We start from the raw sequence: 21,405 nt of genomic DNA on the forward strand, positions 1-21,405 counted from the left end.
AGACCAAAACACAGCTGCAAAACAGTTAAAGTTAAAGAAATGAAAGAACTGTGAGAAGTCTAGGGTGAAAGGGGAAATATCTAAGATGTTCTCAGTGAACACCACTATTTTCTTCTGATCTATTTGCCTAGCTGCTTTTTCGAAATTGGTAACAGTTCATACGTTTTATTTGTCGATGCTGGAGCCCATGTCCTTGACAAAGTGTCTTTTCATGAACCTTGCAATAGACTGCATCACAAATACCGTAGATGGCTGGAGCTGCATTCGTGCCCAGAATGAATCAGTCTGGTTTCAATTTTGAACTGACTGGCTGGTTTCTCTAAGAAAAGCCTGACGCTTTCTTGTTCCCCCTACAATCTGCCTTCCTCCATTTTCTTCTTCATTTTCTTCGGGGTCCTCTGAAGGATAGATTACAAATGATAAAAGTGGGTTTTGCATCCAATCTCCCCAACACAATGCCCAAGCACTCTGCCGTGCCTTCTGTAATGAGGTCATTATTATGCATATCTCAGATATTTGGAGGAATGCGGCTTAAAAGCCTAGAAGTTTTAATTGATTAAGTAAAGCAGCCTCCATTTGCAACACAGATGGTTGTGTTCATGAAGGTCATAATATTTGAACGCCATATTCAAAGCATTCTAATTAAATATCGCTATATTCTGAAAGCTATACAGCGCATTCGGAATGTATTCAGACCCCTTCATTTTTTCCACATTTTGTTACATTACAGCCTTATTCTTAAATGGATTAAATCGTTTTCCCCCTTCATCAATCTACACACAACACCCCATAATGACAAGCAAAAACTGGGTTTAAGAAATGTTTTCAAAAAATAATTTAAATAAAATGAAATCTTACATTCACGTAAGAATTCAGCCCCTTTACTCAGTACTTTGTTGAAGCACCTTTGGCAGCGATTACAGCGTTGAGTCTTCTTGGGTATGACTCTACAAGCTTGACGCTACAAGCTTGGCACACCTGTATTTGGGGAGTTTCTCCTATTCTTCTCTGCAGATCCTCTCAAGCTCTGTCAGATTGGATGGGGAGCGTTGCAGGACACACCTTTTCAGGTCTGTTCAGAGATGTTCAATAAGGTTCAAGTCCGGGCTCTGGCTGGGCCACTCAAGGACATTCAGATACTTCTCCCGAAGCCACTTCCGTGCTGTCTTGGCTGTGTGCTTAGGGTCATTGTCCTGTTAGAAGGTGAACCTTCGCCCCAGTCTGAGGTCCTGAGTGCTCTGGAGCAGGTTTTCATCAAGGATACCTCTGTACTTTGCTTTGTTCATTTTTCCCTTAATTCTGACTAGTCTCCCAGTCCCTGCCGCTGAAAAACATCCCCACAGCATGATGCTGCCACCATCATATTTCACCGTAGGGAGGGTATTGGCCAGGTGGTGAGCGGTGCCTGGTTTTCTCCAGGTGTGATGCTTGGCATTCAGGCCAAAGAGTTCAATTTTGGTTTCATCAGACCAGAGAATCGTATTTCTCATGGTCTGAAAGTAACCTTTAGTTGCCTTTTGGAAAGCTCCAAGTGGGCTGTCATGTGCCTTTTAATGAGGAGTGTCTTCTGTCTGGCCACTTTACCATAAAGGCCTGATTGGTGGTGCTGCAGAGATGGTTGTCCTTCTGGAAGGTTCTCACATCTCCACAGAGGAACTCTGAAGCTCTGTCAGAGTGACCATCGGGTTCCTAGTCACCTCCCTGACCAAGGCCTTTCTCCCCAGATTGCTCAGTTTGGCTGGGCAGCCAGCTCTAGGAAGAGTCTTGGTGGTTCCAAACTTCTTCCATTCAAAAATTATGGAGGCCACTGTCTTTTTGGGGACCTTCGATGATGCAGAAATGTTTTGGTACACTTCCCCAGATCTGTGCCTCGACACAATCCTGTCTCGCAGCCCAAGAACAATTCCTTCGACCTCATGGCTTGGTTTTTTCTCTGACATGCACTGTCAACTGTGGGACCTTATATAGACAGGTGTGTGCCTTTCCAAATCATGTCCAATCAATTGAATTTACCACAGGTGGACTCCAATCAAATTGGAAAAACATCTCAAGGATGATCAATGAAAACAGGATGCGCCTGAGCTCAATTTAGAGTTTCTGTTTTCGCTTTGTCGTCATGGGGTAGATTGTTTTTTTTTTCAAATCCATTTTAGAATAAGGCTGTAACGTAACAAAATGTGGAAAAAGTCAAGGGGTCTGAATACTTTCCGAATGCATTGTATATAAATGAATGTCATGCTGCCTTTCCTTAGTCCTGGAAAGCAACACCAAGATGATATTCAACCAGCATCGCCTTGAGACATAAACACCATATGCCTAGTAAAGCAACTCATTCACTACCTTCCTGAAGATTTTCCATAACAATGTATTCTGGAGAGGTATTAATATTTCATGTATGCACAAGCCATTTTTGGAGGTAAAAATCTCTCCTTGACAAATGATATGTGGTCAGTTTTGAACTGAAATACTGTTCAGATCAGGAAGAAGCACTAAGGTTGTTAATCATGACTTGTAGACTAGCATGGAGTGCAGACTCTTGCAGTAGAGGGGTATTTTACCACTCATTCTCCAGTCTACTGTCACAGCTTTTTTATCACTCTTGTTAGTTTGTCTTAATTATGTTGCAATTCCACTGTACTTAGAGTTGTTAAAGGCTTGTCTCATTATCTTTGCATTATCCTTTTTATCAGGATGCTCTTACTTGCAGGGTTTGACCGTTTTCAACAAAATGTTACCCTTCATTATGCACTCTTTAAAAAGAAACTCTGATGTCCAAAAAGTGGATAATGGAACAATAATTCCTTCATAAAGAATGTAGGAAATGGTCAGTGGGGAGATGTAGAAAACTAATGTGATATTGCTTTCATTTTGTGATGTTATTAAAAACTGTATGGACCAAATACTGTAACTTGGAATGGACTCCCCCTTTATATGTTAAGTTTCCATCCAATACGTTGTGCATAGGATATAACAAATTATATTTGTGTTAAGATAGGAATGGGATTTTAGGAGTAATAAGGGATAACTTCTAATCATATCCTTTGCACAGTAACTAGCCACACCCCGAGTGAGGTCAGAAAAGACTGTCAGTGTGATGGAACCGCCCTTTTCAACCAGGGTGCTTAAAAGGACTGGCCAAGAATGATCATATCAGACCAGAAAGACGTGAGACCGTGGTCCACACGTTTTAAATGGTTAGAATTTAAGCTCAACATGAGGTGAAGAAGAAACTCACTAGACTAGACCAGGACACCGCCAGTCTGCAGCTGTGCATGTAAAGTGGTTTGGAACTTTGACTATCTACCTGAGTAAGAGGAGAAGAAAACTCCCATCTCAGACAATCACTGGTACGGCTAAGTAGCTGTTCTTAGGAAACAGCTCATTGGAGACCAGACAATCAGACCTCTAGTGGACAATCAGAGCATGTACAAGTGGCTCACAGGAAAGGCTCACCAAACCAACATTCTTCTGAAGGAGGGCTCGTTCCGACAGAGAAACGGCGAACGGTATTCAACACATAAATACATTCATTACTTCTTATTCCAAATGGCCGGGGGTTCGTGTGCAAGGTGTATGATTAATGTGTGGACAGTCCTAGAATGTATCCACGATAAATGTCCCTTTTTCTCACTCTTTTACCCACCCCCTCTCCATACAGTGAGGGGGAAAAGTATTTGATCCCCTGCTGATTTTGTACGTTTGCCCACTGACAAAGAAATGATCAGTCTATCATTTTGATGGTAGGTTTATTTGAACAGTGAGCGACAGAATAACAACAAAAAAATCCAAAAAAACGCATGTCAAAAATGTTATAAATTGATTTGCATTTTAATGAGGGAAATAAGTATTTGACCCCTCTGCAAAACATGACTTAGTACTTGGTGGCAAAACCCTTGTTGGCAATCACAGAGGTCAGATGTTTCTTGTAGTTGGCCACCAGGTTTGCACACATCTCAGGAGGGATTTTGTCCCACTCCTCTTTGCAGATCTTCTCCAAGTCATTAAGGTTTCGAGGCTGACGTTCGGCAACTCGAACCTTCAGCTCCCTCCACAGATTTTCTATGGGATTAAGGTCTGGAGACTGGCTAGGCCACTCCAGGACCTTAATGTGATTCTTCTTGAGCCACTCCTTTGTTGCCTTGGCCGTGTGTTTTGGGTCATTGTCATGCTGGAATACCCATCCACGACCCATTTTCAATGCCCTGGCTGAGGGAAGGAGGTTCTTACCCAAGATTTGATGGTACATGGCCCCGTCCATCGTCCCTTTGATGCGGTGAAGTTGTCCTGTCCCCTTAGCAGAAAAACACCTCCATGTTTGACGGTGGGGATGGTGTTCTTGGGGTCATAGGCAGCATTCCTCCTCCTCCAAACACGGCGAGTTGAGTTGATGCCAAAGAGCTCCATTTTTGGTCTCATCTGACCACAACACTTTCACCCAGTTGTCCTCTGAATCATTCAGATGTTCATTGGCAAACTTCAGACGGGCATGTATATGTGCTTTCTTGAGCAGGGGGACCTTGCGGGTGCTGCAGGATTTCAGTCCTTCACGGCGTAGTGTGTTACCAATTGTTTTCTTGGTGACTATGGTCCCAGCTGCCTTGAGATCATTGACAAGATCCTCCCGTGTAGTTCTGGGCTGATTCCTCACCGTTCTCATGATCATTGCAACTCCACGAGGTGAGATCTTGCATGGAGCCTCAGGCCGAGGAAGATTGACAGTTCTTTTGTGTTTCTTCCATTTGCAAATAATCGCACCAACTGTTGTCACCTTCTCACCAAGCTGCTTGGCGATGGTCTTGTAGCCCATTCCAGACTTGTGTAGGTCTACAATCTTGACCCTGACATCCTTGGAGAGCTCTTTGGTCTTGGCCATGGTGGAGAGTTTGGAATCTGATTGACTGATTGCTTCTGTGGACAGGTGTCTTTTATACAGGTTGCAAACTGAGATTAGGAGCACTCCCTTTAAGAGTGTGCTCCTAATCTCAGCTCGTTACTTGTATAAAAGACACCTGGGAGCCAGAAATCTTTCTGATTGAGAGGGGGTCAAATACTTATTTCCCTCATTAAAATGCAAATCAATTTATAACATTTTTGACATGCGTTTTTCTAGATTTTTTTGTTGTTATTCTGTCTCTCACTGTTCAAATAAACCTACCATTCAAATTATAGACTGATAATTTATTTGTCAGTGGGCAAACATACAAAATCAGCAGGGGATCAAATACTTTTTCCCCTCACTGTATATGTAACAAGCTGTCATATCTTGTCAGTACACTAGGGACCTTTGTCTCATGGAAATGTGTATGTGTATTCTGTGTTATTATTTAGTTAGCTAATAAATATTGAAACCAATTTGTGTAGTACTCAAGGCTGGGGTTTTTGCGTATCCAAGAAGGTTGCGACCGTTCAGAATTATGAGACTGATATGAGGTAATGATTAATTAATGACTGTTATCCATATATAACTTATGGATCTTCTGGAGTTTAATTCGGGAGATGGTAACTCGTTTAACAATTTATTCCATGGTGCCCCAAATCCTAATGAGTTAATTGTTACATGATTAATTTAATCAGGTAACAATTAAATATAATTAGTGGATTAAATAAATAACAGTCATCAGATTAATGAAGGTAAAGTCACGACAGGTTCTACATGGAACCCAGTAGGTTTTTAGCTGGGACGAAAAGGTTTTTTACCTGGAACCAAAAAGGGTACTTCAAAGGGTTCTCCTATGGGGACAGCCAAAGAACCCTTCCAGGTTCTAGATAGCTGTTATATTATTGCTCCTCTCACCATATATCCTTGCATTAAAGTCCTTTACACTTAGCTGAATTAGTGGATGTAAATATATACTGAGTGAAATCATGCTCTATTGGTTGCAAGTTCAGACACTTTTTTGCCTGATAGAGCCTTTTGTCACTTCTAAACTCTAAACCACAACCATCCACCTTAAGGCAGAGTCGTTCAGTGCTGCTGCTGTGTGACTGGTGCAATTTGACCTCAATGTAGGTTTCAGGGTAGTTATCTAATGTGGGGCAGCAGAGATTGCATTGTATCCATGGGGCCTGCCAGAGACTGCATTTCTGGGAACCTTTGGAGGGACACAAACTGTTTAAAGCAATGCACTTGTGATGGCCTACTCTCCGCACTGCATGCATCGGCAGTCTGTTTCAAGCCTCCATCCATCCCCTCTGTGTCGGGTGCGCAGACAATAAAAATATATTTTCCACTAAAATGTAACAGCCCCCTACAAATATTTATCAGTGTGTCCAGAAGCAGGCTATACTGTAATTGAATTCTTGAGTCCACTGATTAAATTCTATTATATCCCCAAAATGGTGAGCGTGTGTTCAGGCGGTGTTCTTAACCTTCTGGTCCCCTGTGTAATCATTGATTTACTGGTTGAAAGTCTATTCCTACAACAATAATGTGGCTCTTTGAAAAATTAGCATTGAAAGAATATTAATGATTGAAAAATATCTGACATGTTTAACACTACTTTTTTCCCAAAAATGTTATTCCTCACAAGAGCCAAATGAAAAAGCTGCAATGTCACCCAAGTCAACTGGAGCAGTAATCCAGCCATGTCCGTAGACATCTTGGTGTGGAAAGAAACTGACCTGGGATGCATTGCCTCTGGGTTCTGTTGTTCCTTTGTCATGGGCTAATGTTTGCGTAGACACACACATGCCTCCTCAGGGTGAATACCAGTCCCTACCCCTCGTATCACAAGTTCAATTAATTTCACAGTTGGCGGCACCCACAGTCCTTTTGCCCAGCCTGTTGTCTGGGGCTGGAGAGAGATGGAAGAATATGACGTGCCTCGAGCTGCAGTCTCTCCCCCCATGAAGACTCAACTCGCCCAGGGACAGATCTGGTCTGATAGAACCGCTGTGCTGCCTGCCTGCTTCCCCGCCTGCCTGCCTGCCCGCCTGCCTGGCTGACTGTCTGCCTGCACTCGCCTGCCTGCATGCCTGCCTGGCTGCCTGCCTGGCGGCCTGCCTTTCTGTCTGCCTGCCAGGCTGCCTGCTTGGCTGCCTGCACTCGCCTGCCTGCCTGCCTGCTTGCCTGTCTGCCACATATTACAAGAGTGTCCAGACACAGAGAAAAAAAATGCCCAGACACCTGAAATGATAACGATACAAGAGGAGATGAGAGTGTCCAGACACCTGAAATGATAAGGATACAAGAGGAGATGAGAGTGTCCAGACACCTGAAATGATAAGGATACAAGAGGAGATGAGAGTGTCCAGACACCTGAAATGATAAGGATACAAGAGGAGATGAGAGTGTCCAGACACCTGAAATGATAAGGATACAAGAGGAGATGAGAGTGCTAAAGGCATCATTACTGCTCCATAAAGGCAAATTATTTATTTTTCTTTCCTATAAAAGCATCTTAGATGTTATTTAGTCATGTTTCTATATTTTACTCTATATTATTGAACCATATCACACCAAAAATATTCTGATATGTGGTAATCTAAATGCAAGCCGATGCATAAGACTGTAATTTGACTTATAATTATAGTTGAAAGGTACATTTTTTGCCAGTAAATCATAGTTTGCCATTGTCATCAACTTGGCTATACTTTTTTTTAATGTTGTAACCAACTTGGCTATATAAAAAATAAAGATTCTCAAAATGTTGGTGTTAGAAAATGCCATTACTGATGGGCGGTGTCGACAGCTCATGAGAACGTGCACCACAATGATTTGTTTGAAGACAAATAGCTGCTATTATAAGATATGGCCTTCAAAGCCAGTGTTCTCCATGGCCAGATTAATGGGACCAACCTCTTGCTGATATCACACTGCAACATGATGAACGGGAAATGAGCATAAAAGACTCCTTGCATTCTATCTGGCACTCTTAATGAGCTTTAATAAAAAGTGGCCACACAGCACGAGGAAATGGTCCTGATTGATGTCTCACATTATTGGGGATTGCACCCCTCAGAACTCCAAACCCTTGTGTTCTGCCTGGTTCTCCTGCCCTCTCTCCCTATCTCTATCCCTCTCCATCTCTCTCCATCTCTCTCTACTTCTCTCTCATTCTCTCTGTCAGTACTGCCTGCTGCTGAAGCCTGGTTCCTTCTTTTCCAGGACAACACCCAAGGGACAGTCTACTGATAACAGGCCTGTCATACCGGCCCACTCTCGGCTCTCACACCTCTATTTTATTCAATAGCACAGTTCTGAAGTCAACCCGCGTTTTCCTTCATGCCACAAATATTTGATTTTTCATATCCCTAAGCAACAACTCCCTTCATCAGGGTGTCTTCAATGTGAACAACACAGAGCTGTGTTTCTGAATGGGTTATGGATTTGTTTAGGATGTCAATACTATGTTCGTGTTACAGGTCTGAGAGAGAGTTAACACGCTGTGCTTCCCTGAATGAGTGAACACTACAGGATACAGTACAGGATATACACTGAGTGTACAAAACATTAGGAACTCCTGCTCTTTCCATGACATAGACTGACCAGATGAATCCAGGTGAAAGCTATGATCCCTTATTGATGTCACTTTTAAATCAACTTCAATCAGTGTAGATGAAGGGGAGGAGACATGTTAAGTAAGGATTTTTAAGCCTCAAGACAATTGAGACATGGATTGTGTATGTGTGCCATTCAGAGGGTGAATGGGCAAGACAAAATATTGAAGTGCCTTGAACAGGGTATTGTAGTAGGTGCACCGGTTTAAGTGTACCACGAACTGCAACACTGCTGGGTTTTTCACGCTCACCAGTTTCTCATGTGTATCAAGAATGGTCCACCACCCAAAGGACATCCAGCCAACTTGACACAACTGTGAGAAGTATTAGAGTCAACATGGGCCAGCATTCCTGTGGAACACTTTCGACACATTATAGAGTCCATGCCCGACGAATTGAGGCTGTTCTGAGAGCAAAAGCGGCTGCAAATCAATATTAGAAAGGTGTTCCTAATGTTTTGTACACTCAATGTATATATATATATATATATATTATATATATATATATATATATATATGTATATATATATGTGTGAGGGAAAATGTACTGCTCTAATGTATGGGCCTGTCCTTCTTCCTCTTGTCTCTCTAAATTTACTCTGAGGCGTTGCCTAATGAAGCAGCCAGCGGAGAGTGTATGATGACTATGGATCAGACGCAATTGTGATTTTGGGACGCCATTCCACCGAGCTGCAATTACCATCCATTTGTGGTTGGAATGAGAGCTTGCCGCTTGCAACTCAATGTTCCACCACCACCATTATGCCGAAAAGCTAGAGGATTTAATGTGCATAACAAAACACACATGTCATTGCTCGTTCTCCACCCTACTGGGCACTGATTTGCACTCACTGCAGTTTCCTCTCTCTCTGATGAGCTGATTGTGGATATTCCTGTGTGTTTGTGTGTGTGTGTGTGCGTGTGTGTTTGCATGCACCTGTGTCTCTATTTATGAGTAAATACATTCTGAAAAATGTAGACACTCCGTTGGCTTTCCACATTAGCTAAGACATTGTACACATCACAGCCAACAAACCCCCAAATACACAGCCTGGCCTGGGCTTGTTGTAGCGTTTTGCCATTTGGGTGTCAGATGGTTTGTATCTCTCAGCCATTTGCTCTATTTGTGTCAGCTTTGGTCCATCTTTGAATGATCTATCCCTTCAACGTAATGGCAGAACCTCCCTTTACAGAACAACAGCCTTTCTTCAATAGCAGCGCTGAGTGTCTGGACCACATACAGCACAGTACTGTAGCTGTCCTGCTATGCATGCTAGATCTGCTCTCCCTGGTATTAGTATTCAGACAGGTGTGGTACGGTCACTGCTGCTCTTCTGGTGTCGGCTAGCTCGTTGGCGCCATGCTGACAGAAGCAATTCCATGTCCACCACTGCCCTGTGCTGCTCTCTCCTCATAATAGTTATTGACAGGTGGAGTGCAGATAACACTAATCTCTATCCTAACATGATTGGATATGTCATAGAGGGCTTTTTCATCATTATAGCATTCAATTCACAACTTTGTCGGCCCGCTAATAGCATTTCATGCTAGCATACGCCGTGCCCTGTAGCTGAATGGCTGTGTAATTGTCACCCTTCCTCTCTTCTCTGGTTCCTTGTGCTGCAGCCCAGCAGGTAATAAGCCCTGCCAGTGGTCTTATACTTCATCTTTACTTCAACCCCTAAGCTGAAGGCTGTGTGGTCTCCTCATCTCTCGCTAGTGTCCGACTGTTTCCCTGTTTACATAAAAAATGCTGTTTTATACCTTGCCGTCAAAATGCACAGTTGATGAATAATACATGTCTCTTATTAATGAGCTTATGGAGCATGCAACACTAATGCAGATAGAGACAGCAATATATCCCTGCCCTAATAAAAGGCTGTGTATCTATATACAATATATAGATGTAAATTAATCCTTCAAATAACCCGCCTGACATTGTCTTTAATATGGTGTGATGTTTCCAACTGTATGAGCAAACTAATGAAATATAAAGCTATGCTGGGAAGACAGGGGGAATGTTCTACATTTTAGCAGATGCTCTTATCCAGAGTGACTTACAGGAGGAATTCGGGTTAAGTGCCTTGCTCAAGGGCACATCGACAGATTTTTCACCTACTCGGCTCGGGGATTTCACCCAGCGACCTTTCAGTTACTGGCCCAATGCACAGTGTCTCCCGACCCCTCCTGTCTCATCCTCCAGTATTTATGCTTCAGTAGTTTATGTGTCGGGGGCAAGGGTCAGTCTGTTATATCTGGAGTATTTCTCCTGTCTTATCCCCTGTCCTGTGTGAATTTAAGTATTCTCTCTCTCTCTCTCTCTCTCTCTCTCTCTCTCTCTCTCTCTCTCTCTCTCTCTCTCTCTCTCTCTCTCTCTCTCTCTCTTTCTCTCTCAGGACCTGAGCCCTAGGACCATGCCTCAGGACTACCTGGCCTGATGACTCCTTGCTGTCCCCAGTCCACCTGGCCGTGCTGCTGCTCCAGTTTCAACTGTTCTGCCTGCGGCTATGGAACCCTGACCTGTTCACCGGACTGTCCCAGACCTGCTGTTTTCAACTCTCTAGAGACAGCAGGAGCGGTAGAGATACTCTGAATGATCGGCTATGAAAAGCCAGCTGACATTTACTCCTGAGGTGCTGACCTGTTGCACCCTCGACAACCACCGTGATTATTATTATTTGACCCTGCTGGTCATCTATGAACATTTGAACATCTTGACCATGTTCTGTTATATTCTCCACAGCCAGAAGAGGACTGGCCACCCCTCATAGCCTGGTTCCTCTCTAGGTTTCTTCCTAGGTTCTGGCCTTTCTAGGGAGTTTTTCCTAGCCACCATGCTTCTACACCTGCATTGCTTGCTGTTTGGGGTTTTAGGCTGGGTTTCTGTACAGCACTTTGAGATATCAGCTGATGTAAGAAGGGCTATATAAATACATTTGATTTTGATTTGATTTGACTTAACCACTAACCACTTAACCTTCCACCCCTTCAGGAGCTCATAACATTAATTCACACAGAGATAATCACAACGTTATAGTGTACAGTGTCCTTGCTTTTCAACATAGTAAGAGATACAGACAGTTTTGAATGGAATGCTATGTAAAGGATAGAATGAATAGGAGTCTCTTAAACCTGAGGAGATCTATAAAAAGGCATACTAGCCTCCCAAGGACTTTTACCTGCATCACACTTAACGTGTGCTTTAATGTGTGAGATCACAAATACAAATTCCCTACAATAGGCTATACATTCATTTTCACAAAGCACATTCATACAACATGATACAAATGTGAAAATCATTTAACTGAATAGTAAACACTGTCGTACACACTGAATCCTAACTCAAGCTCAACAGGCACATTGGAATTCAAGGAGGCTCTGCAATTCTATTCTGAAGTGGTACATCCTCAAGAATAAATGCACCAACTCCTGATATAGAGATGGGAGAAAGATAATTATATTTCCAATTTGAGATAAAGACACTTTGGGCTAAGTAAGCAATGAATGAATGCATATCTATCTGTTTCCATGCCAATTCATAATGCAGAGTACCATCAAAACTCAGATGGCATCAATATGCATATTGCTCTTGCAATATTATCTAAACTACCAAAACTTCTAATAGGATTTCACTGGCCTAACACACACACCATACATACTGATCCATCTCCTGCCCTTCTAATGGGATTTCACTGGCCTAACACACACACCATACATGCTGATCCATCTCCTGCCCTTCTAATGGGATTTCACTGGCCTAACACACACACCATACATGCTGATCCATCTCCGGCCCTTCTAATGGGATTTCACTGGCCTAAAACACACACCATACATGCTGATCCATCTCCGGCCCTTCTAATGGGATTTCACTGGCCTAACACACACACCATACATGCTGATCCATCTCCGGCCCTTCTAATGGGATTTCACTGGCCTAACACACACACCATACATACTGATCCATCTCCTGCCCTTCTAATGGGATTTCACTGGCCTAACACACACACCATACATGCTGATCCATCTCCGGCCCTTCTAATGAGATTTCACTGGCCTAACACACACACCATACATGCTGATCCATCTCCTGCCTTTCTAATGGGATTTCACTGGCCTAACACACACACCATACATGCTGATCCATCTCCGGCCCTTCTAATGGGATTTCACTGGCCTAACACACACACCATACATGCTGATCCATCTCCGGCCCTTCTAATGGGATTTCACTGGCCTAACACACACACCATACATGCTGATCCATCTCCGGCCCTTCTAATGGGATTTCACTGGCCTAACACACACACCATACATGCTGATCCATCTCCGGCCCTTCTAATGGGATTTCACTGGCCTAACACACACACCATACATGCTGATCCATCTCCTGCCCTTCTAATGGGATTTCACTGGCCTAACACACACACCATACATGCTGATCCATCTCCGGCCCTTCTAATGGGATTTCACTGGCCTAACACACACACCATACATGCTGATCCATCTCCGGCCCTTCTAATGGGATTTCACTGGCCTAACACACACAACAGCAGTGCATAATGCATGAAATGACCATGGATCACTGGAGGTGATGTGAGGGTATCAGTGTGTTTATCAGTAAGATGAATTTGTTCTTAACTGACTTGCCTAGTTAAATAAACGTAAAATAAAATAAATAATAAAAATCAGAAGGCTAGCAGATAGAGAGCTGAGTCCCAGCCCACAGCCATCCAGGCCACTGTTAAAGGCATGTGGGACTAAGGGAGCATGAGACTCATGAAGCCAACCTAATCACTTCCTTTAGTCTGCTTCTTTAATAGACAGGCTGAATAAGGATTATAATCAATTCATATTGTGCATTTGGCTGTTCCAGATTCCTACAGCACAGAGCAGAGGCTGTACTCTGCTCAGAGACATGCTTATCAGGAAAGAGAAGGAAAACACAGCTTGTACCAATGTGGCTCTTGCTGAGAACAGAAAGGAACAAGGTCAGTGAGAGCAGTGTCGCTCGATGGCCTTTATGGGTTTGTGAACTATTCACAAGGATCATTAATACACCTGAATTAATCTATGATTTACCATCACCATGCTGCATTGATTGACTGATTTGATTTTGGATTACGATCTAAAAGAATGTCAAGATTATCTAAACTACCAGTTGCAAAGAATTTTGTTCACATTTCCATATCTAAAGCAACATTTGGCATGCTATGACACAAACTGTTATGTCACAACAGACATGGCCTTAACAAGAAGCACTTTAGATGTCTTGCAAGAGCCCCAACTCTGAATAGTGCCCTGGTCCTTAAAATAAAAATGGATTGCGCCTCTTTCCAAAGACAGGCAACAAAGAGAATATTCTCCCATCAACTATATCACCATGAATAAATCCTTTAGAATTTCTTCCTGTATTTTTTTAGACAGAAAACTCACAATAGTGGGGAGAGAGTTGTATGCGTGTGAAGGTGGAGAGTTCTGTGCCTCCGTCACAATGGCCCACTATTATTGGATTACAGTCCGTCTTGGTGCTCAGGCCTGTCCATTAGGATCTAGCTGGCAGGGCCATGCGTGGCATGCCTCTCCTCTTCCCCTGGCTGTCACACAGCTGAAGGGCACAGTGAAGTGGTCACAGTAGACTGGTCAGGAGGGGCAATGGACGGCTGGGCGGCTCACGCTACTGGGAGGTCACTCAGGGGTCAAGCTTTTAACAACCTCTCAGTCTGGCGTGAACAGTAGAGGTCACAGCTAAGACACTCTGCCCAGCCATTTCCTTTTCCACTTGCCTTGGAACCGCAACACTTCACTACAGGGCGTGGTACCCCTTTACTCCTCTGCACTGGGTCTTTGACTGTCCCTCTTAGTGATATAGTGGGGCGGCAGGTAGCCTAGTGGTTAGAGAGTTGGGCCAGTAACCGAAAGGTTGCTAGATCGAATCCCTGAGCTATCAAGGTTACTAGGACGTCATTGTAAATAAGAATTTGTTCTTAACTGAATTGCCTAGTTAAATAAAAAATATACTGTATACAGTCTCCTCTTCAGTACCTACCTCCTCTTACAGCCCTGCTTTCTGGGATATCACTTAGCTGAAATGTCTGCCTTTAGAGAGATCTTCATAATGGAGGTAGTCATGCAGGTGACACCTGCTTGGTGTACTTGACCTCCCCTACCAATGTGGGGCCTCAGGGATTAGAGAAAAAGGGAGGGATGTGGGAGGGGTGCAGCACTGTCCCTATGAGACAAGGTCACCTTAAATGGATTGGGATGAGAAGAAACCAATTCCCCCTGGGACAAAATCAGGGAGCAACTTATGAAAAAATAATTAAGCAGGATGCACATCAGTGGATGTCACAGCCAGAGGGGGAGGGGTGAGGGTGGGGGGGACACAAACAATCCTTAAGACAAGGGTAATGTTTGTTCACTGGATATCTGAAAGTGTCACGATGGACAAAGGATCATTTGTTTGATCTCAAAAACAGTTTGGTTTTGTGAAAGGAGTTACTTTTGAAAGAAAAAGGCCTGGGGTTCAGAATGACAAAATTACATTTATAACAATATTATGAAATATTCGACCCACATTAGTCTACGCCCACTGGCAATGCCCTCACATTTTTGTCTTAGGTCAGTTAGGACAAACAGATTAGCATTTATTACATTCGTGACATAACTTAGCTTTGGTAAGATTTTTTATTTCAGAACCAATTAGTCATTTGCAAGTTTAATATCTCATTTGAGGACAAATCATTTCTAACTCTGATTTATGGCTGTTCCACTCCAATATACCTCTAATCTGTCAAACATCTTGGATAGTTTTATTGTAACAATAAGATTCTCTCTCTCAAATTCTCCAACAACCTCGCAATGACCTCCAAACAATGCAGGAAGAACCCCACCCCACTTCAGAAACTCCTCCAAGCGGAGATACTTATATCAGCTGGCAGATATATCTTCACCGGCTTCAAAAACACCTTTTATCAATTCAATGTTTGTCATTTGATGAATGAAGTGGAATCTCCTGAAGCATTTCCTCTGTGGCAGCTGCTTGGCCTTTAGTTGTGTCTAATAAATCTGTTGTGGTCCACAGTGGCTAAATGGACACGTCTGCCTGGCCAATCCATCATGGAAGAGTGGAGATAGATAGACATTGCCAATTCAAACCACTCACTGATATCATTTATAAATCACACTCACTGCACAAGCCTTCCAACAGACACTTCACTAGCCAGCCACAAAAACGATCTACCGTGAGCTATATGAGCTTGCTACTGTACGTTAGCCTGCAGCCCCATAGTGTCTGTATGAGTAGAGTGTACACCCCCACAGAGAACTAAAGGATTTTGCTCAATCAAATTTGAGGTCATTCCTATTGTACTAAGCAGTTGTTTTTCTTGTAACTATCCTGATTGTAGACTCCGTTATATCTCCCTATTAGCATATGGATATTCATTAATACATATTTACAGTTCCACGTGAATGCATGGGGAAAATATCCAGAATATCATAATATACACTTGAAATTAACTTGAAAGGAATTTAGGGACTGAAGAGAGATGCTAGAGATACAGTATGGTGTATTGTAGCAGGGTTACAGTATGGTGTATTGTAGCAGGGTTACAGTATGGTGTATTGTAGCAGGGTTACAGTATGGTGTATTGTAGCAGGGTTACAGTATGGTGTATTGTAGCAGGGTTATAATGATGTGATGGGGACACGTAACATGTCTGTCAAGTTAGAATGTAAGGTTTATTGTCACATGTACAAGTACAGTGAAATGCTTAACTTGCCAGCTCTACCCAACAGTGCAGCAAACAATATCAAAATAGTATAACTAATTTAAAAAACGAATATATACAGTGGCTTGCGAAAGTATTCACCCCCCCACCCCCCTTGGTATTTGTCCTATTTTGTTGTCTTACAACCTGGAATTAAAATAGATTTTTTGGGGGGTGTGTATCATTTGATTTACACAACATGCCTACCACTTTGAAGGTGCAAAATATGTTTTATTGTGAAACAAACAAGAAATAAGACAAAAAAACTGAAAACTTGAGCATGCATAACTTTTCACCCCCCCCAAAGTCAATACTTTGTAGAGACACCTTTTGCAGCAATTACAGCTGCAAGTCTCTTGGGGTATGTGTCTATAAGCTTGGCACATCAAGCCACTGGGATTTTTGCCCATTCTTCAAGGCAAAACTGCTCCAGCTCCTTCAAGTTGGATGGGTTCCGCTTGTGTACAGCAATCTTTAAGTCATACCACAGATTCTCAATTGGATTGAGGTCTGGGCTTTGACTAGACCATTCCAAGACATTTAAATGTTTCCCCTTAAACCACTCGAGTGTGGCTTTAGGGTAATTGTCCTGCTGGAAGGTGAACCTGTGTCCCAGTCTCAAATCTCTGGAAGACTGAAACAGGTTTCCCTAAAGAATTTCCCTGTATTTAGCGCCATCCATCATTCCTTCAATTCTGACCAGTTTCCCAGTCCCTGCCAATAAAAAACATCCCCACGGTATGATGCTGCCACCACCATGCTTCACTGTGGGGATGTTGTTCTCAGGGTGATGAGAGGTGTTGGGTTTGCACCAGACATAGCATTTTTCTTGATGGCCAAAAAGCTCAATTTTAGTCTCATCTGACCAGAGTACCTTCTTCCATATGTTTGGGGAGTCTCCCACATGCCTTTTGGCGAAAACCAAATGTTTTTTCTTATTCTTTTCTTTAAGTAATGGCTTTTTTTCTGGCCACTCTTCCGTAAAGCCCAGCTCTGTGCAGTGTACGGCTTAAAGTGGTCCTATGGACAGATACTCCAATTTCCGCTGTGGAGCTTTGCAGCTCCTTCAGGGTTATCTTTGTTCTCTTTTTTGCCTCTCTGATTAATTCCCTCCTTGCCTGTTCCTTGAGTTTTGGTGGGCGGCCCGCTCTTGGCAGGTTTGTTGTGGCGCAATGTTCTTTCAATTTTTTTATAATGGATTTAATGGTGCTCCGTGGGAAGTTTCAGATATTTTTTTATAACCCAACCCTGATCTGTACTTCTCCACAACTTTGTCCCTGACCTGTTTGGAGAGCTCCTTCGTCTTCATGGTACCTCTTGCTTGGTAGTGCCCATTGCTTAGTGGTGTTGCACTCTGGGGCCTTTCAGAACAGGTGTATATATACTGAGATCATGTGACAGATCATGTGACACTTAGATTGCACACAGGTGGACTTTATTTAACAAATCATGTGACTTCTGAAGGTAATTGGTTGCACCAGATCTTATTTAGGGGCTTCATAGCATAAGCGGTGAATACATATGCACACACCACTTTTCCGTTCTTTCTTTTTTTGAATTTTTTGAAACAAGTTATTTTTTGAATTTCTCTTCACCAATTTGGACTATTTTGTTTATGTCCATTACATGAAATCCAAATAAAAATCAATTTAAATTACAGGTTGTAATGCAACAAAATAGGAAAAATGCCAAGGGGGTGAATGCTTTTGCAAGGCACTGTATATATTGTAACGATCTGGCTAGATCATAAATTAACAATTGTCCAGACAGAGAATTGAGTTTACAAATTCCCAATTTATTAACCAAACTCAACACAGGCTACTGTTTGGCCGTAGCCCACGCCAAATAAGGATACCTATATAAATCAACCGTGACCGTCTCTTGTTAAGACCAGACGTAAGAGAGAGAACAATGGCTAAGCATGGTCTTAAACTGGTGATGCTCCACCCCCAGCCAAACCCCCCCCCCACACCCCCCACCCGCCGCTCCACCAACCATCAGGATGCCCAGCACCTGAACATTCCAGGCATTCCCGTGCTTGGCAGATAGCAGTTTGACTGGCATGTCAGACCCCGTGAAAACTGGGCACTGGTAAATACAACACAACCAACGAACAGCATAACACATAACACACAGCTGTCTGTGCTGGTCGCTACAATATATATAAATATAATAAAGAAAACACGAGAAATAAGAAATAAAAGAGTAAGCTATATACTGGGTCAGTGCCAATACTGGCTGTCAAACTGGTGATAGTAACAGGAGGTACAGGGAGCAGACAGAGAGCCTGTTGACAGCCAGCTGTTTGAGGTGGAAAAGCCCTCGGCTTTGTAATGATAGTTACTGTAACACCAGGCAGCAGTGATGTGGCCTAACAGGAAGGCTGAGGATTGCTGTTCAAACCCCAATTAGCCTACCTAATTTTCACATGCATTCTTTGTATAAAGATATGAACATATTGAACAACTATATAGATTTGCAAGGAAATATTTGAATTTTAATTAGAAGCAAATGTAAAACAGCACTTGTTTTTGTCATTTGGTAAAATACCACTTACCTTGCAGACACCTAAAATTTACAAGAAGTGGTTATAAAATTGCAGACACAATAACACCATCAGAATGTCTCTCGTCACACACACACACACACACACACACACACACACACACACACACACACACACACACACACACACACACACACACACACACACACACACAGTTAATCATGACATAGCAACCATTTTAATGCTTGTCACCCTCCTTGTCTATCCTAATCATCTACAGAGCCCATGACTGCTTCATACTTTGGAGAACAGACCAGCACAGACATTCAAGCCTGCTTTCCACTCCTCCTTGTGGAGTTGTTTCTCTATGTTTTGCATTAGGTACACCAGACAGCCATGCTTTCTAAAAGCTGTACTGGGCTGGTTAATGATAGTGGCAGAGCGTCTGCTCTGATGCCCTGCATTATGAGGAGCTGGTGAGATTAGCCGCCAAACCCACTCTATGGGCCCAGGGTCTAGGTGTGTGAAGTGTGTGAGCGTGGTCTTATCTGGCGGGAGCAGAAAGCAGGTGTGTGGCTGTTCTCCGGCAAGTAGCAGGGGTCTCCATAGTGAGAATATGTTACATACTGTAGGAGATATTAGGAACGTCCAGATCTCCCTGCCAGGACAGCTGCCCTAAATCGTCTACAGAGTGCTGCGCTGCAAAGACAGAGAACAGCCACTTGTTCACTACTTAGCTTTATGCACCAACTCTAGCTATTACCATCTTATACTACCAGATTAAGAACATTTCGTTTTCTATGTTCTACTGATAAGTTCAATAGGTGTATATCATAATGTAGTTTTCTTGGCATTTGACAGGAAGTCACTTATGTACAACTATCATCAATGATTTTAAACGTCCTTAGTGAGCGGAGACGAGACTCTGCCAGCTCAACTGACTCCATTGTTCTCGTACAGTAGACAGTTCTGTACACAGTGATCTGGCACAAAGAAGAGTTGGAGGATGTGACAAGTACAGCATGCAGTGCTGATAATGCTAAGTGTTATTTCATCCACACATGGCCATTGTGTAAATGCCTATATGAGTCAGTCAAGGGGAAAAACATAACAAAAAGGAGAGTACTTTTCACATCTGAACAAAGCAGTAACTCATTGAGGCTTTTCTCTTTTCAATTAGCTTTGAGAAATGACGTTATTGTTCTGCCAAAAGCTTCAGTCCTATTTCCCAAGGTGACTGCCAGCTGAGAAGTGAGCAAGTAAAATAATTGGATGGGCTATTGCACTGCTTCCCCCGATCTACTCAAACAGCGGTTCGAAAAATGGAAGAAGACTTTTTGGACAAAGAGTGGAGGAAATGTGTGGAGGTGAGTGGCAAGGTGAAAATGAGAGTGAGATTTGTGTTAGAAGTTTGTATCACAATGCTGTCTTTACTCTTGAAGACATAGTAATTGTCATCAGACCAACAGACAATGGAGATGGACAATACCTTTTAGGTGCGGTCGTCCCAGTGTCACGAATCCAGAGGAGATGAAGTTATGATCAAGTTGGCCTTGGCGGAAGTTCTCTTTCCCGTAGTGCCCTGTGGGAGAAATGCAGAGTTAAGATAGCATGAGATGACCAAAACAATTCACTAAGCATATTCGTTGCTGATTTTCGTTCCAACCCTCACATAGGAAATCACAAACAACTGTGTACACATATCAGCATCTGGGACACTCTTAATCAGAGGTGTGGACTCGAGTCACATGACTTGGACTCGAGTCAGACTCGCGTCACAAATATGATGACTTGCAACTCGACTTTGACTTTAACACCAATGACTCGTGAACTAACTTGGACTTGAGCCCTTTGACTCGAACTGACTTGATACCCTCCCCAAGCCAAAATATAAAAAACGATGCTATTAAAAAAGTGTGTAGCGCATCAACTCTTCAATTAACTGATTATTGTTTGAATCGGACAGCAGCCAATCAAATTGTGCCAGCTGAGAAAAAGTTGCGCGTGGCAGTGCAGAGGAACGTCGGTGAGTGAATTCAGATGGAGCCCTTGGTAAGATGATTCACAAAATAATTATTTTCGGATATGAAGACTACGCTGTAGGCAGCAAAAAACGGATTGCAACTTTCAAAACATGCGGGAAGAAAATTAGACGGAGGCGCAACAACTTCCAACTTGGTTCGACATTTGAAGCTGCACAAAGAAAGGTAAGTCGTGGCTAATATAGCCGACAGCTATATATAACTTTGCTTGTATAGAATGTTGGCTAACGTAACATTAATTCAATGAGCCTCCACACAGTCAGTCAGTGCGGGAACGTGATCATTGCACCCAAGATTGAGCTACAACTGGCTAGGCAGTTTGTAGCCTAAATCCTGCTTGGTGTTACTGCTGTTCCTAAATCAATTGACATACGTTAGCCTACTGTAACCACACACAGAGAGGATTTGTGTGTTGTGTGTTAAGGTTGGGCGATTGTGTACAAGCCTACATCGCTCGATTGCGCCCCATAGCGATAGTCGATCGCTATGGGGAGGTCTTTCTCATGGCTACTCATGTATTTCCATGGAAATATAATGTTTATTTGGAAAGTAATAAATATTTATATTTTTTAAAGCATTCATGATTT

At 42.8% G+C, this 21,405-nt stretch overlaps 1 protein-coding gene across 4 annotated transcripts in view; it reads right to left on the reverse strand.

Moving 5' to 3' along the window:
- The window catches only part of LOC115202660 (protein shisa-6), a 63,372-nt gene that overhangs the window by 27,497 nt on the left and 14,470 nt on the right, over nt 1–21,405 (reverse strand). For 3 of the 4 annotated variants that reach the window (XM_029766746.1, XM_029766738.1, XM_029766754.1), the window contains exons 4-5: nt 20,266–20,358; nt 19,404–19,475 (exon numbers count right to left, since the gene is read on the reverse strand). In XM_029766746.1, the coding sequence (XP_029622606.1) occupies nt 19,404–19,475; nt 20,266–20,358 (165 nt within the window). The remainder of the gene's footprint in view (nt 1–19,403; nt 19,476–20,265; nt 20,359–21,405) is intronic. The other variant, XM_029766759.1, reaches the window with a different exon arrangement.

The sequence above is a fragment of the Salmo trutta genome, chromosome 1 (assembly GCF_901001165.1).
Source record: "Salmo trutta chromosome 1, fSalTru1.1, whole genome shotgun sequence".
NCBI classification, from domain to species: domain Eukaryota; kingdom Metazoa; phylum Chordata; class Actinopteri; order Salmoniformes; family Salmonidae; genus Salmo; species Salmo trutta.